The sequence below is a fragment of the Artemia franciscana genome, chromosome 10, assembly GCF_032884065.1.
Source record: "Artemia franciscana chromosome 10, ASM3288406v1, whole genome shotgun sequence".
Taxonomy (NCBI): domain Eukaryota; kingdom Metazoa; phylum Arthropoda; class Branchiopoda; order Anostraca; family Artemiidae; genus Artemia; species Artemia franciscana.
In genome coordinates this window covers 45,073,121-45,091,825 of record NC_088872.1, presented here as the reverse complement: position 1 = coordinate 45,091,825, position 18,705 = coordinate 45,073,121, and the positions used below count along the sequence as shown (strand labels likewise).

Genomic DNA, 18,705 nt, shown 5'->3' with positions numbered 1-18,705 from the left:
GATACGTGATTGACGTAATCGTACTGGATTTGCTCTCTTTGGGGGAGTTGGGGGAAGGGCTTAGTGATTTGGCGAGTTTGGTGCTTCTGGACGTGCTAGGACGATGAAAATTGATAGGTGTGTCAGGGAGCTGCGCAAATTGACTTGATAAAGTCGTTTTCCCAGATTCGACCATCTGGGGGGCTAAAGGGAGAGAAAAAATTAGGTATTTATAACTTCCGAGTGGGTGATCGGATCTTATTGAATTTTGATATTTAGGAGGACATCGTGACTCAGAGCTCTTATTTTAAATCCTGACCGGCATTAAGCCTCTGATTTTTCCTTTTACATCAATCTATTGATTCTTAGAATTTTGTTAGAGCTCATACCATATGAGCTCTTGGCTCTTAGCTTTTCTTGCCTCGTCACAAGTGCCATATGAGCTCTTAGCTCTTGTTCTTCGAGAATAATCTAAAATTGCTTAAGGCTAATCACCGTAATTTGTATCCAATGCTATATCTTCTGTACCAACAAATCGCGAATAGCCATTGTGCTTTCAGGTGGTTCGATATCATTCTATCTCGTCTATTACAAGCTTTTTTACTTTAAGTATCCAAACTATTCAGAATTGATTGGATGGTCTTGCCATAACTTGTATAGCTTTGATAAGATATCCGAATAAACGACAAAAAAAAGTAAAATCTGACACTTTCTCGGTAATCTTAGAAAAACCATTTAACTCCTCCAGTTGTGTGCCTAAGATAAAGATATTCAAATTTAATCAAAGTTAAATCATTAGAAAGTGTAAATTTGGTTTTTTTTTTTTATTATTGAATGGAGCAGAATTTTCTTTTTAAACTCCGGGAAATGGCAGTCCCTAAAAATATTTTAGCATACCTGCTTGAAAAGCATTGAAAATCAGCTAAAAAAAATCGTCTCATTGAATAATTTAACAGCTTTGGAAGTTTCCTATTGTGTTAAATTTCATGCTTGAAATCTCTGCGGACGCGGGATTGACATTATTTATGCTGTACGTTCATTGATTAGATAGCGTTTTGCTTAACAGTTAGTAAGAGATTATAAGTTTTCCTTCTTTTAAACTAGCCTCTCGTGAGCTCCTCGATCTGTTGACGCATCTAAGTTCCCCAACTAATTTATAAAAAAATTCTTCGGAAGCTCCCTTTGGTGCTGAAAAAATTTGCTAAGGAACCCTCTGTCTTTGAGAATATTAGCCGATACTGAGACTCGCAAAGTGACATTTCTGGTATCGAACGTCCTTAAGCAACTTTCAGTTAATTTGACCACCATAGTCAAGATCGCTGAAGTTATGATTTCTGTTTTTCAACTTAGCAAAGTATTTTCCTTAAAGAGAACTATAAAATTTGTCTACTTATAATTCGATCATAAACAATGTTTTGTCGTTTTACTGAAACATTTTTGCGTTAAGTTGGAAGGAATAGATAAAAGAGTGTGTGTAACTGAAAAGAGTGGAAACTGGCGCTAGAGTCGACAAGAAGGATCAACAACGCCATCCAGCGCTTGGCGCTTCTTGGCACTTTTGTAGTGCAATAATATAGCGTGACTAGTGTAATTTTAAAAACTTATTTCGGTAGATGGATAAAACCAGTGGCGGTTCTGGCCTCTTATACCCACGGAAAAATCGAGATTAGCCCTCCCCCGTGTCACCCAAAATTTTCAGGCCGGTTTTAATAGTTTTTTTATTCACTAACAACGTCGTATTCTTCCAGCAGCACCGCTTTCCTTCTTATATTGCAAGACGACATCCTGTAAAATACTGACAGGTTTGAATACAAAACATCACAAGTAAAAGATTAGAATTAAGTAAGATAGATAAGATTTTATTTCAACAAAGCGGTTATTACAAGCCCAAAAGGGTCTAATTCGCACTTTAGTGTCAGTAAAAAAAAAATAGCAAAAATTTAAGAAATGGCCAATGTCATAAAATCATAAAATTGCAATCAATAAAAAGTCAAACGATAAAAAACTTGTAAAATTAAACCAGAGAAAACAAATTTAAACAAAAGTCTAGCTAGCAAAAATTACCAAGTAAATATACAAAATAAACACTAAAACTATAAGATAAAAGTGGAGTGAGAAGGGGGTTGTTATTGATTTAAAATTCCAACTATGTGAGGGATGAACGTTCTTCTATATCTTTCAGCGGAAACTCTTATTGGAGCAAGAAGGGGGATTTTTCTTGAAACAGAACGTGGGGGCGAGATCGAGGGAGGAGTAATGTTCACTAGGGAAAAGAGAAGTAGTACGAGGGTTATGCACGGCATTGTGGACAAAACGAAAGGAAATTTGTCCTTTCCTTAGGGGTGACTAGATTTGCTCTTCGAAGAAGGGAAATGTAAGGCACTTTACCCTCATTGAAGATAATTCTTAAGCACCTTTTTTGGACTGCCTCTATTCTGTCTGACAATTCAATAGAGATGCCAAACAGGACCATCGTATTCGAGGGTAGGAATACAAAAAAGAGAAAAATCCTGAAATAAAGTAAATTTGGTCTGCTTACTTTTATTTTCAAGAAATGGTAATAAAGATATAATAAAAATTAAAATTTCGGATTCAATTTGCTTGTACTTATTGCCAACTGCGCCCTCTACTTTATTTTAATAAAAAATGAAATTGCAAACTGATTATAAATGATTATACCCGTTAGATTATTTATTTGAAATTTCGCACCCTCAGATTTCTGTACCTGGGGTAAGTGCCCCTTCTGCACCCCCTTTTGAATCTGCCTCCAGATGGAATTGAACCTCAGCTATGGGCAAATAGTAACATTTTTTTCTTTTAATGGCACATTAAAACCATGAAAGAGCAGAAAAATAACATACCAAAATTTGCACAGGGATCAAAAAGCTTAAGTACATCCTGAAACAACACGCATTCAACTTTCTGAACGTTCTGAGGCCGTACATAAGGTACGATTAATAAACAAAGAATGGAAAAAAATATTGAGTGGCTTGTCCGTTTAAGTTTGACAAAATTAAATGAGTGGACAAATTTTACTGAGATATACATTTATTGAAAAGAAAACAAACACTATTTGCCATGCAAGAAAGGTAATAAGTTTGGAAGGGCAAGCGAGGTTATCGCCCTCAGCTAATTAAACCCACATTCATACCGAGCTACTCAACACACGAGAAACTCAACTGGTGAAGAAAGAAAGGGAAAAGGAGAAAAAGGAAAAGACAAGAAGAAGATAGAAAACAAAAAAATTAACAGCAAAGAAAAAGAAAAGTTGGAAATGGGTATCATCTTTTATTTATTAATAAAATTAACCGTAGACTGAAAAGACACTACCGTAAAATCAACGATAATTTACAATGCGAGAATCCTGATAAGCCCCAAAACATAATTTACCTCCCATATATCCCAAAAATCACTAGGAATCTTTAAAAGGCATGCACACAAAATAATCTGTATGATATATTTACCAATAATTTGACAATCATAAATCTCCTAAATTCTGGTAAAGATAAAACTCCAGTTACTCACCAAAGAGGTGTCTATCAAATACCATCCGACTGTGGCAAATTCTATGTAGGGAGAACTCACCAGAATTTCGAGAAACGCCTACAACAGCATAAAGATGATATCACTAAAGCTCTGAATTCTAATATTACTTCTGTTTCTTTTGATTCTGCTTTAAGAAGCCATGTTTTTGAAAATCCTAGCCAAAAAATACTTTTTGAAGAATCCGCCATTATTAGCAATGACCTAGGCATATAGCAAGTAGTTCGAGAAGCAATTGAAATCAGACTTAAGATTAATAATAATATTTCCTTAAATAGGGACTTAGGAGAATATTCACTAATGCTCTATACACAAATTTAATTAAAAACGACCTTACGAAATATTATAAAAAAAACAATAGATATTAACACAGAACCTGTCACAAATAGATCTATGAGATCAGCAGCCAAAAAAGCAAGGCTGGCATTAAAAACGTGTTTTTAAATCATTTTCTTTCATTTCAATGAATTGCCTCGTTTCATCGCAATTTATTTATCAGTCCTGGTCGAACTTCGCGGGGTAAGGATGCTGGGACTGTTTTGAAAAATTTTTCATTTTAGTTTTATTGATTTTATCTTGTTGTAAGTTATTTCTTCATATATATTTTTGTATTGCCGAGGACGGCCCTTGGACGTAGGGCCGAAATATTCATTCTAATTTGTTTCCAGCTGTCTTGAGAAATCCCCTATTGTTCTTCTTGTTTTTGGTGTTTGTGATGGAAAGGCAGTGTGGTCTTCGTCGCTATTTAAGTCGTCTTAAAAGCAGCCATGCTAAAACCTGTATTTTTAGGCCTAGTTGTAGCACGGGTAAGTCATGTGTCATGAGGAGTTGTGGTGGTAGCAGAAGCAGCAATCTTGGTAGGAGGAGTCGTAGTATTAGTAGTCATGACAGGAGTAGCAGTTGCAGTAGTAATCGTGTTGAAAGCAGCAGTGTTAAAATTAATATTTTCAGGGTGTGTCGAAGTAGGGGTAGTCGGTTCTCTTAGGTAGCTGTGATGGTAGCCTTAGTAGGAGGTGCAGTAGCAGTAGTAGTAGTAGTCATGGAAGGAGTAGTAGTTGTAGCAGTAATCGTTGGTAATAGAAATCCTTGCAAAACTAAGAATATTCTTGGCAGAAGCAACCCCTGTAGGAGTAGCAATGGTTGGATCAGTCGTAGCTGAAGAAGTAAGAGTAGGGTTTTAGTGAGTTAGAGAGGAGTTAGTTGTCTTGATGAGGTTACTTATGAAAGGAGTAGTGGTCGGAGCAGCTTTAGTAGGGATGGGTGTGGCAGGAGAGCCGAAGCAATGTCAGTAGCAGTGGCAGTGACAGTGGCCGCAATTGTGGTATGACTTACCTTGGTAGGAATAGTCATGATAGTAGGAATTGCTATATTACTAGAACTAGGAGTATTCGAGTTAAGGGTAGCTGTCTTGATAGAAGTAGTCGCAGTAGGAGTAGTTATGTGGTCAAAGTAGCATACACAGTAGTAGTTGTGATAGGAGCAGTCATGGGGTAGGAATAGCAGTGATAGTATTGGTAGCAGTAGTAATTGCAGTAGGAATAGTTTTGGTAAAGGTGATCATCATAATATAATTTATTGCCATTACGCAGACGGCCTAAGAATGATCATGGGACGGAAGAAGTATGACGTCTGTATGTGTCTGATGTTGAGATGAAGGAGGGGCTGAAGCCCAAGGGTCCTTTTGGGCCTCTTTTCTTATATGAAATAAATATCCTTGCATAATTCTGATTTTCAACGAGGTGTAACCCATCCACTGTTCGACTAGAGTATATTGTATACCCATTATAAAACGGGTTATTTCCCTAAGGTCCTCTCGAGTCCCTGTATCGTTTTACCCTTGAAGGCATAGTGTTTGGAATTTGAAATGATCATTGAAATGATAGTCTACGCTAGTGCATAGACTATGATGATATCAAGTGAACTTTTGTTGTATAGCGTTGGAGTATGCATTTAATCCCTTCACTTTTCGCTGGAAGACAAAAACCGCGGTCTGCAGATAGCGAAATATCATAATTTTCGAAAATATATGACACTTTTCTGGCAAAACGTCTTTTTTCAAAAAATCTATCCTTTTGGAAATAATTTACCTACCAGTGCCCTCCCCTTCCCTTGGACAAGCGTCCAAGTGTCCAGGAATCAAGATAAGTATCTTCTATTATTGTCTAGCTTCATAATTTTCCCCATTCCCATTCTAGTCATTTTCTGAGACTAGCGGGCTTTGTGCGCAGAGGAGAGAGCGCGAGAGCGCGGGATTTTAGTTTTTGGCTGCTTCTTTCCGAGTCGATGAATCAGTTACTCAGTTGGTGTTCATATTGAACTGAGTGTGTCTGACAGTTTAATGTATGTTAGTGGTCAAATAGCAGTGCAGCTTATGGGTGAATAAAGTTAATTTGGAAGTGTTGATTTCTGGAATGAAAGTTAGAATGTTATTTTGAATTGTTGTACTTAAGGATAAGTTGATGCTAAAATGGATACTTGCTTGGTTTTAGAAGGAAGAGTTAAGTTTCGAGACAAGAAAAAGGTGAATTTTCTTAATTGTGACTGAAAAGTTACTGATCTATGATCAGTATGTTGAAAACATGCTAAACAAATGAAAGTAGCCTAGTGCCATTAGATTTCTTACATTCTGCTATTCCTAAATATCATCTTCAATTTTATGACACCCCCCCCCCCCCTGATATGTCTAAGACCATCAAGGTGGTGGGGTGCACTTACAGAAAAGCAACTATGATATTTTGAAATATTACGAAATAAGTTGTTTATAAGCATTTTTGTTTCGTTTTTACAAGCCGGAAAAATTAGATTGGGGGGGGAGTCAAACCCCAAACTACTCCCCCCTTCCAGGATACAGCCATAGCTATCTACCCTTTTGCATAGTCTAGTGATGACTTAATGTAATGATCTGTATTTTGTAATTATTTAACCATAAATTTAAACAATATAAATAAACGTAATAACTTAAGATTTGAATGACTAGGCTATATTTTGAGGAAAAATAGGAAGTTTTTTCAACTGCAATTAAGGAATAATATTAAAACTTAAAACGAACAGAAATTATTCCGTATAGCCTACGATGGGGTCTGCCTGCTAATTCTAGAAGCGTATCCATTTCTGGCGGACTCTCCTCCTCCATCGGGCAAACTAACAAATGCGTAAAGTGGTCAGGGTTTTGAAGCCGAGGGAAAAGTTGGGGTTGTACAATATGAATGAAATTATACTTTAAATACTAATTCCAGTCACCGCTGGTAATTTCTGTATAGTAGGAAGTCGAAAGATAATTAAAAAACTTACGCATCTATTAATGCTAGTATCCAAGATGTTTCACTTTAAAGTTTAAATTAGTCAGCTTTTTCTGAACAATTGCAATAGCCTAATAGCTGTTGTGACATTGGTCTGTGATGAAATTTGAACCGGCGAATCAGAGCGATTAGTTAAATATTACGAAAGTTAGGCAGTGCAACATCCGATTTTGCTTACAGGTAACATAACCTATAGAGCGAAGCGTATCAGTCCATGAACCCCGCGGGCAACGGGACGAGGTCTGTATGCTATGTTTATTTAATAATTATTTGGCCTTGAGCCTCAAAAAGTAAAATAGAGAAAAAGGAGCTTTTTAAACCTAGCCTTACCTTGTGTACGCTAACGTTAAGCTTACGTCGTTTAGGATTGGTTGATTTTTGACATCACTTTTATTGCTGATCGGTTGAATTGTTAGTTTATGTTTATGACGTATATTTTTCATCATTGCAACCTTATTTTCCCCAGAAATTGCGGTTAGTCAAGGGCGAGCTTTTGTGGTGTTAAAAATTCGAAGGGAGGATATTTTAGTTTTTAGTATTATTAGACTATATTACATACTAATCAATCAATCAATCAATCAATTTATTAATACTAAAGAAAACTATTACAAAAGTAAATCGATTAATAGGCCCAAGAAGCTATGCTTGTAATGGGCCACAGAGAACAAAAAAAAAAAAAAAAAACACTTATAAAATATATACAAAAAAAAAACAAAAACAAAAAAAAAACACTGGAACAAGACAGGATTTTAAAAGAAGAGAAGTGACATACAAATTGGGATAGAATTAAAAGAGGGACAAAAATTATTTAACTGGAAAGACCCGACGAAATAATGCATTTGCAGAAAGAAAAAGAGGGACATCCAAAGGGATGGAGTTCCATAATAGAATTGACTGATATACAGGAGACCTCTGAGCTGCTGTAGAGGATCGTTTTGGTAAAATAAATCGTCGAGAAGAATTACGCAAAGAAGAAAAGTACCTACCTGAGCCTGTCCTTGAGAAAAACTGCTGCAGGGTCGGTGGAAGAGTACCTAGAAAAGCAGAATGCGCTAAATAAAGAATATTTTTACCTATAATATGATCCAGCGGAGCTATTCCAGTATCATTATAAAGATCAGAGGAAGGGTAAAGCCGAGGGAGAAGAAAAGTAGCCTTCACTGCCCTATTTTGGGCTGTTTGAAGTGAGCAGAGAAGAGATCTATTCGTATTGCCCCAGACAGAGCAGCAATAAGAAAGGTAAGGATTGATAAAAGCATGATAAAGAGAAACCATAATATCAGGAGGAAGAAATGAATTAATCCGGTGCAACAATGAAGACTGGCGGAGTATTAAGGAACGGGTGTGAGTTATATGCAACTACACTATACACTATAGATATTTTAGTATTGCTGCATATAGCTAGATTCTGATGATTGCATATTGTTTTCATGTTATTATTCATTCATATTGTCCAACCCCAACATTTCCCTCGGCTTTAAAACTCTGCCCACTTTACGCATTTTTAGTTTGTTTAAGGGGGATTTTAGAAAGCTAAAAAATGGACACGCTTCTGTAATAATGACAACTGTATGCAGTAATACGCATTTTCGAAACCTTGTGACGAGTTTTCTCAGCTTAGCGCGAGACAAAACAAAGAGAAGTGATAGAATATATGGAAAACATATAATTTGGGCTATATATTTCCCTATTAGGGGGGGGGGGTAAAGTATTTGGACAGTGTGAAGTAAGAAAACAATTCTTACTAAATAATATCCAGAGTAATTGTCCCTAACACATCCGGCATACAGATCCACTATAGGCTACTTTACCCCCCATTCCTAATGTGCAAATATAGAGCCCAAATTGTTTCTAAAGTATTATATTGTTATCTTAATTTGGTATATTCCATTATGATTGAGCGTCAGAGAAACATTAGAAGAATATTAGGTAGGGGGTATATTTTGGGTCCCTTTCGCGAACATGAATCTGTTGATCTGACCTCTCGTCCCCTCTATCGGTGGCCCTGTTGCTGACGCCAAGTCTATACCGCTTGTTGAAATAGAAACTGAACATACTTGCTTGTTCCGATTGATGAAAAATCTGTATCTGGATTTGCATAACAACCCCCCTAAGTTAGAGATAAGGATAGTCGGTTCGAAGCAGCTGTTCACCCTGCGGGAAACTGGATCGTTGGAAATAGGTCTGTGTATTTTTTTTTGAGAATATGTGGTTTTATGGCCTAAAGCAGAAAAATTGTCCATTAAATCATTTTAAGAGTTCTTTAAAGGTGTAAATAAAAGTTTTCTCGGTACGTATATCTTATAGCCACCACACCCAAGTTCCTCATCCATTGACGCATCGTGGAACCGGTTTCTTTCACCTTAGCGTGAGACAAGACATGTGACAGAATAGATGGAGAATATATAATTGGGGCTATATATGAATACCTGCTATGCTTTACCCCCTCCCCCCTAATATGCAAATATATTTAGCCCAAATTTGTTTCTAAAGTATTAAAGTTTTATCATTTAGGTATATTTCATTAGGATTAACCTAACTTCACTTCTTGAGTGCGGTGGCTATAGAGATAAGTACCGTTTTCTCATTTGTGTTTCTACAGTCTAAAGATGAGGCAGCTATGATTCTTTATGTTTTCCCTTATTATATTTAAGAAGGCAGGCTATTTAAAAAGTGCTAGGTTTATTCCCCCAGAAAGGTTTATTTTCCCGCGAAAAATTCACCCCACCCCCTGCGGAGAATTCCGCCTGTGGAAAATTTCCAGCGGAATATTCACCCCCCCCCCACGGAAAATTTCCCCCGCATGCGAAATTGGACAGCTAAAAAGAAAGTATGATAAATAAAAGCAATAAACAGAAGAAGTATTTTTGGAATATATTACCGAGTGCCATATTCAGTATTTCGTCCAGGGGGAGGGATACAAGAAACTTTAAAAAGCGCATCAAAATGTGTTTTTATGCATTTTATTACGTCTAACAGACATTTTGAAAAGGGGGTTCAAATCCCTTAACCGCTCCCCTGGATACGGCCTTGATTCTACCTATTTTCGAAAATAGCCAATAGGTAGAATGTATGGTCTAGAATAACCTATAATACTTATTTACATTTTTTTTTTACTTTAATTCTTTTTTGTGTGTGTTTTTTTTAGAGTTGAGCTATGATAAGAGGGTAAGATAAATGATAAGGCAAATAATATGAATATATGAAATTAGTGCCAACTGTAGAAGAATTGCCGTATGATGAAACTGCACAGAGATAACCCTAACTGGACTATAATAAGTAAACCGTAGTGTTTATTTTGTCAAGTTTAAAAAGCCTTCAGTTCAAAAAAAATCGTTTCTTAATCTAAGCATTATTGTTTAATTTTTTTCTATTAATTAAAATTTATTAAAAGAATTATCTATTAATGCTTTATTCCCCTCTTCATTGTAAGGATCAGCTCCAAACCAAAAAATTGAACTTATTTGTCATAATTATATATTACATTATGGCAGAGAAAGTATTTTTGTATAAAATAGGTTTGTACATCACGTGGGTCACTGAAGTATATGATATTTTAATAAAAAACAAGAAAAGGGTGCGAGAAACAGAACAGGTATATGCGTAGGCCTATTGGTAAAACTCATAGTAAATATACGTTTAAGCGATCGAAAAGCGTATTATTGATAGGGGTGCAGGTACAGCATTGGAAAATCGTCTGTAGGTTTACTACTCATTCTCAAAGGAATCGATTGAGGAGGGGGGTACGATTGCCCCTTATAAATTTTGAAAACATTTTCTTTATATTTTCATTAAAAAATAGCTTTTTTTGGTATTTTTATTGAATAAATACCCCCCCCCAAGTTCGAAAAATGTATATACATCTCAAATTTCAATGTACTATGCTACCGACAGAATATTTGGTATTATTTTTGACCATATTAGTGGCCTGTCATTTCAATATATAGCCTATAATTTACAGCCGCCCAATTGAGTGATGAATTTGTAAACGACCAACCTTGTATATAAGTGTTTCACTGTCCTCTTCTAGATGATTTTTATCCTAATCGTTTCCCACCCAGAACATCTAAAAAAAATGGTGGTGTTTTGGGAGTCATCTCCCCAATTTAATGCTTTGTTAATGTGAATGTCCGAAATCTAGTTATTGTCGACATTCACCGACGAATGCCCGAAATTCCTGTTTCTCTGCTTGGATTAAATTAGTTTTGCAAATCAGCTGTTTCAATCTTATGCAAGCTTTTATAGTAAGTTAGGTTAGGATGAGTTAAATTAAGTTATAAATCCCAGAAAGGGGTTAAAAACCTAAACCTGTCGTCATCAAACCTTGCATAAGACTGAAAAAATTGAATGACAACGCTGACTGAATCTAACGAGAAAAAAAGGTATGTCGACATTCATCAATTTCAGACATTCACTGTAACAGCTCTATAACAGACATGTTTTTGGATCTTCATGTTTTCTTCTTCGTTATTTCTCTGTACCTACATTAAAGAGGCCATGCGGTTTAGAGCAGTCTAAAGTTGAAATAAAAACATAACACCTCCTCTTCAAGAGATAACGAAGAGGGAAAATACCATCCTAAACTAGTTCTTTTATGATGTTGAGAAAAGTTTTGATATTTTGATAATAACGTACTTGAGCCTTTGCACATGTGGAGTGAAGTGGGCCAAGAATTTTGCGAGCCAAGAATTGCCAAAGCCCGCTCAGTGGGCGATTTTGCTAGTAAATATAGTTGCTAAAACAAAAATTTTACTGGTTATTGAAAATAAGATGAAAGATATCTTATTTTTAATTTATAATAAAATATTTGCTACTTGTCTGTTAAACGAGACACTTGCGCTCTGTAAGATCTGTTGAATCTGCGAAGAGGCGGCTTACTGTCTATTGACAATTAGCTTTGGTTCAGTGAAAAACTAAGATGCAAGCATATTATAATTAAATATTTAGTTGGCAGGTTAGATTAGGGATTTAATATCGTGCGTTCTGGGTGGCATGCTTTCCATAATACTTTGTCGTAGTTTCCTTTTGTTAATAGAGTATTATCTTTCCATCATATTTTGGTATATTCCATTAGGCAAACTGGTCTTTGTCTTACAGAGCGTTATTCTTGAGTGTGTTTCGTATAACAGATAAGTACCAAATATTTTGTTTCTAGTAAATATAATGAAAAATAAAAATAAATTGTAACGAATATTATAAAATAATATTGTAAACATTGCAAAATATCATAGATATAAAGCATTTATTACTATAAAAAATAAATATTATGAGCTAAATTTACTTAAAAAATAATATAAATAAATACAATAATTCTATTTGAAAGTAAAAATAAATAAAGAACCGGCTATTGCTAGAATTTTCAGTAATAATCCAGAATTATTTGAATCCAAATATTACGATGTATATTTTTCTATCATCGGCAGGAATGGCAGAAGAACTTTTTTTTAAGATTTCAGGGAGTAAAAATTGAAAAATTATACTCACATGTTCCAAGATAACTCTCTTTTGTAGAAAAAATCTGCATAAAAAAAGAATCAAAATACCAAATCTCAGCAAAAAATAACTAAAATTTATTTACAAAAGCTGGACTTATCGGATGTGGCAAACAACTTAATTCTAAAATCAGAGACAGAAATCTACCATGGACGGAAGATTTTTCCTAGATGGGGAAGTGTGAAAAAAAGAAATGAATTCTGGGTCATAATTTATCAATTTCCCTAGAGACTTTCATTCTCTGTGTACAGTTATGCATTAGAAGTATTAAGGAAATTCAACCTGGAACGTTAGCCATTGAAACTTTGTTGACGAAATGACTGAAACACGCGAAAAAATGAACCAGGATGTTCATTTCTTCGTTTTTTACAGTAAATAAAAGTTATATATTTTGCAGCTTTTGGATTTTATAAATTTCGGTCGCAATACCAGTTATTCTACATTTCATAAAATAATTAATTTGAAATTCTAGAGATATTCATTGTGACCCCATTAGGGGGGGACTGGAACCCCTTTTACCGTCATTATTTTGATTTTACCCCCTGAAACCCAATATACGCTTGCAAACAAATCCCCATAAATTTCGTGATAAAAATAGAGAATGTTTTGCATAGTCAATATATACTCAATGTCTTACAACTTTCTATACACCCATTACCTGGAACATTTGTGCAAATCCTCATATGTTTGAGCCGTCATTGTTTTGCATTATTACGTTGTCATTTTGGAAATACTGATGACTAGGATTATGGTTATTGTCCAGAATCCTCCCCCCTGAATAGCTTTACACGGGGGGGGGGTCAAATTCCTTCGAGTCAATTCCCCTTCCATAGGGCACACGCTTCTTTTTCTCTTCCTTTTTATGATTAATAATTACCACTTTTTTAAATTAAATTTCTTGTTTTTTTTTTCAGTGGAAGCCTCGCTGGGGGATTTTAAGTAGACTGTCTCCAGTTGCTGGTAAGTAAATCTTGTTTTTATGAATTTTGCTTCCTCTGTTTATAGTCGCGGCAGATTATTACCCTACCCTTACTCGAATTGTATGAGATAGTCTTTTTAAGCGACCTAAAATTAATCGTGTTATAGGTTGGCTGCAACATACCAGCAGTATAAGTATCTGTTCACTGCATTAGTTGAAGCGCGGCTCCAAAATTGTTTGGGGCGGTAAAACAAGTTCTCGTGTAAGTGTTTAGAACGTTATAGCGGTTATTGCGGTTGGTGACCACAAAACAAACAGCCAATGTAAATCACCATTGTCCCTGGTGGATGTATAGTTAAGACGTTTTTTCTCCAGTTTTTGAAGCAGACCTACATTTCTTTACTACCTGACTAAGGAGGTATCGATTTTCAGAATTCACGTACAGCAGGTGTCTGGCACACTTGGCACAAGTGTGCCACAATTGAGTGGCACACTTGGTGCTCCGAGATGTAGCCTACACCAAGTGGCAGAAACAGGACATCCCCTTATACCAACGCAATAAAACCTAATTATGGAAGTATTGATCATGGAGCGGTGAGCTTCTTTTTTTTTTTTTATAGAGTTTTCTGGCTTTTTGGTAAGAAATGGGATCATAAGGTTTTGTATATATACTAAAGCTTTGCTTATCTTTGAGAACCGACCTTCTCGATTTGTGTTCGTTTAAACGCTCAGAGTCATTTATAAGTTCAACGGATAACTGTAAATTATTTTTTGGCTACTAACCAATTAGTACTGTAATATATAAAAGTATGCGAAGCCCATGCTTCCAATTTGCAGGAGAGTAAACTTAAAGTTTTTAAATTATTTAGCAGTACAGTTTTTCAATAAGAAAACAAAAATAAAATTACTGTTTTTGCAGCTGAATAATGTGCTTTCATTTTGGTAGATAGTGTACAAAATTATTGCTGATAGTCAAGGGCATATCCAGGATTTTGTTCTTGGGGGGGGGGTACAAAAAAAGACATCAAAATTTGTTTATACGCATTTTGCTTTCGTTTTTACGCTTCGGGTCGAAATTTAGGGCGAGTCAAACCCGGAAACTCCCTCCGTGGATACGGCCTTGATGGTGGTCTTTGAGCTTGAAATACCGGAACGTATTTATCCTCATTTCGTTTTTTTTCAATCTCACATTAAGTGGATTCGGCCCTGCAGATGCGACCTGTGGGCGATGATTCAACGAAGAAATTTTTCATCGCTCTCTCGTCTTTAGTTCATTTTTTTTCGAAAAAATTGGACTTTGCCAAAGATTGGATATCGTAAATGGAACAGCATTGACATATTAGCGCTATTCGTGCAAAAAAGTTACATAATTCAAACTCTAGTTTAGAACATTTGTGTGTAACTTCTTTTAAATCTAGTTAATCATATTCAAAAAGGATTTTTGTAGTTTGCTAGCTGACAACCTGGCGTTACCTAGGAATATTTGCAATGGTTTCCTTCCTGCCATTTCCTAGCACAAAAACAAAAAATTATCGGAAAACAAAATATTCATTTTGGGGGCGAACCGGAAACCGACTATATAGCAAGTACACGTTTTCGCTGGACAAACTGTAGAGTACCATATAAAGAGTGCTTATTTAGTATTAACTCTTTCGGCATGGACGTTTCATGTGTAAGAATGCTCAAAGTTGATTGCTCCTTCTCTACTGTATATCACACTCCTTCCTGGCTTTCTTCTGTGTATAAAAACAGGAGCTAAGAGCTCATATGGCACTTGTGACGAGGTCGGAAGAGCCAAGAGCTCAGATGGCATGAGCTCAAGCAAGCCAAACTCGCCAAAGCACTGGACCCCCCTACTCAATCACATACTCCGGCTACGTCAATCACATATCTACGACATTTGCTTATTCTACCCACCCAGTTTCATCCCGATCTCTCCACTCTAAGCGTTTTCCAAGATTTTAGGTTTCCCCCTCCAACTCCCCCAATGTCACCAGATCTGGACAGGATTTAAAATAAGAGCTCTTAGACCTGAGTTCCTTCTAATTTATCAAATTTCATTAAGATCTGGTCACCGGTTCTTAAATTAAAAATACCTATATTTTTCTAATTTTTGCGAATCAACACCATCACTCCGCCCCAACTCCCCAGGTGGTCGGATCAGGAAAACGACTATTTTTAATTTAATCTGGTCTGGTACCTGATACGCTTGCCAAATTTCCTCGTCCTAGCTTATCTGGAAGTGCCTAAACTAGCAAAACCGGGACAGACAGACCGATAGAATTTGCGATCGCTATATGTCGCTTGGTAAATATCAAGGGCCATAAAAAATTGACAATTTTGACCAGCTTGTGGACAGGTTCCGTAAGCGTCGGGAAAATATTGTCAACTTTCCACTTAACTGTGTAGCTTAATTGTTGTTACCTAAGTAGCTGAGATGTTCCAGCCAAAAAAATCTGCCCACCCCCTTCGTGACCCTCTACTTTAATTAAAGGTCAATCTTGTTAAAATACTTTAAATAAAGTGTAATATATGACTAGCCTACATCCCCTTCCACCCCGTGCCCCGTCTTGGCGTCCTTCTACTAGAGATTATCATGTGGCAGTCGGTCCACTCTTCCCCTCTCCCTCATGACCTGTCCCAGTTAGAGGATCACATGTGCTAAATTTTAGCCAAACTGGTCTTCTCGTTTTTGAGTGGTCAGACAGACGGATAAACGAAACGCTTTATAGTATCGATGTCCATTCTCGCAATGTGGAACAGAAGGACCCATTGTTACGACTGTCCAACCAGAGAAAAGATCCTAAATTGCATCTGAATGTTCGGCTTCTGATTATGATCAACCATCATTGTTGCGAAAGCGGCGAATTCTAAAAGTGGCTCTGAGAGCAGATCGGTATGATCGATAAATTACTTGCTTTCAGATGTGGGATTCCTTCCGTGAGAAGATGCTAATTAAAGTGCATCTTGTAATTCTTTCTGATTACCAGAACCATTTCAAGACCGATTAATGTCAAAATGAAGTGGTACTAGCGATAGCTGATAAAAAGCTCAGCTATTTTTATGTTTCGGTTCGTATTTATGTCTCGGTGATTCTTATAAATAATCTTTCACCCACTTCCTGGTAGTCCTATTATTGATTCATTTTGTACACTTTTTTCAATATTGCTAATGCCTGTTTTTAGGGGGGGGGGGTTCGCAGCAAATGCAGCAAATGACATGAAAGAGGATCAACTTGCAATTCTGTAACTAAGTGCAATTCAGGACTTATAGCTGTAATATCATTTTTTTTTGTTGTTGCTTGACTCTAAAGGCAAATGGCCTAGCCTTTTCAATGGCTTTTTATGGCTAATGATAAGCAATTTGGAATAGCGGCTCTCCAGAAAGAGACATGTTTTATATTGCTAATTTTATGTTCCTTTTTATAGTTTTATTTCTGTTTTTAACAACCCATCCCCAGCCTCCCCCCCTCCGCCTAATGGTCTCCTAGGCTGTTTTAAAAAAATAACATAAAAAGTGACGAAGTTCTTACTTTCAAACAAACACAACTTGGAATAATAGGGATTTTTTTCCAAGAGAGCAGGAAAAATTTCCCTAGTGTTCCCTAAGTTGTGTTTGTTTGTTATGGAAAGGCAGTGTGGTCTTCGTTGGTATTTAGTTCTTCCTTTATAATATGCAGCAAGGATCAATTAATCATATCTTCTTGTTTTTTCCTTTTATATCCATGGTTTTCAGTCATTTTTTAAAATAAAATGGTTTCATTTAATTTTATTTGAAACACAGTTATCAAATTTGAAAAATGATGCTATTTGCCCGGTGGGATTGCTAGGATTAAGAAAATTATAAATCTACAAACAGTTTTGCTGACCCACGGAAAACAGCGTTTCAGGTACGCAGGGGCGTAGCTACAATATTTTTATTGGGCGAGGGGCAAGAGGGAGTGATATTGAAGCAGGTGCTGTTCAAGGAGTAGCAAAGAAAAGTAGCCTAACTATTTAACAAACCAGCTACTTGGTGAATTTAAACAATTATAAATATAAGTGCTCATACTTGGCTTTTATTAAAATTCTTAATTAATTAGCTGCTGCAGACAACAATTAATTGTTTATTAATTAGCTGCTGCAGACAACAGTGCTTTAGCGTAAAGCTTTCGGGTGGGTGAAGGTGAATATTGTATGGACTCGGCTTTTTCAGCCTCGTTCACCACTAATGCTGCTGTACATATCCCCCCTCTACTCCCCTCAACCCGTACGTCCAGCACAGGATGGTCAATCTCATGATTTAACCAAGCTCTATTTTAATGGATTTTGGCTCTGTAAGATTTAATTTTTTGTACTAAACTTTTAAAATATGTGATTTATAGGAATATTATTTATGATATTTTATTTATTTGGTTTGTTTGTGTTTTCGCCGATTTCTATGAATAAATAGCATTGATGTCAGTGGGCTAAATAAAGCCGAAACAAAATCATAGGCTGCGCAATAGCGCTGTCTAAGTACAGAAACAGGATAATTCAAAGTGTTATCACATATTGTGTAGCGTTATGCTATCACAGATTCTCCACATTTAAATAGCGACTGTATTTCAAAATTGAAAGTATTCGAAAAATAAATTTAGAATTGTTAACTTATCCGTCGGGCATTGTTTAACAAAGAATACCCAGAAATTCTGAACAAATCTTGGCATCATTGCGGCAGAAACGTTAAATTAACAAAAAATTGCCAGGGATGCCAGTTGGGAAAGAAAGTTGACTCCTAGAGTATGAAAATTACGTTCCCCTTTGCAACTTTGTTTTTGTAAAAAAAAAAGAATTCTATAAAAATTACCCAACGATTTTTCTTATGTAAATCAGGGTATGTGGGGTATACATTTCCGGATTGGGGTTACACTGAATATCGTATGTCTTTAATTACCTTCACAAGCTAAGTTCGGTCTCTTAGTGTTGCGTGAAAAAACTGATAACAATAGAAAAATAGAATGGGTTTGTAACACTTCTGCGTGCACCCAAAATTTGCATATTTTGTTCAAATTCACTTTATTCTATTCTCAGCAGACACTTCTTACAGCATGCTTATGCAGAGATAAATGTCCCAAAATATCGCTGGCGTTGTCGTGAAATGTGACTAATTTCTGTCATATTCTTATGGGTTATTATGGGAATCCGAAACGTAGGATTAAGACATTATCACTACTTATTAGGCAGAAATAAGAGAATTTAGAGCTAATTTGGATTTTAAACAAAATATTGGAAAAAATTGAAACAATAAAAGGATTCCTATACCCAGGATTTTTCCGGGGGGGGGCTCGCAAAATATTTTTTTGTGGGGGGAATTTACAAAAAAACGCATCAAAAATTAGTTTATATTCATTTTTGTTCCGTTTTTACGAGTCAGACAAACATTTTTTTCGGGGGGGTGGGTCAAACCCCCTAACCTTCCCTCTCCCAGGATACGGCCTTGCCTAGAGCGGAT

The 18,705-nt window shown here is 36.2% G+C and overlaps 1 protein-coding gene across 1 annotated transcript in view; it reads left to right on the top strand.

The window, feature by feature from the left end:
• Positions 1–5,817: 5,817 nt before the first annotated feature.
• Positions 5,818–18,705, top strand: part of LOC136032242 (uncharacterized) — a 115,833-nt gene continuing 102,945 nt past the window's right edge. The window contains exons 1-2 of the mRNA XM_065712473.1: positions 5,818–6,043; positions 13,229–13,274. Coding sequence (XP_065568545.1) covers positions 5,990–6,043; positions 13,229–13,274 — 100 coding nt within the window. The 5' untranslated portion in view covers positions 5,818–5,989. The remainder of the gene's footprint in view (positions 6,044–13,228; positions 13,275–18,705) is intronic.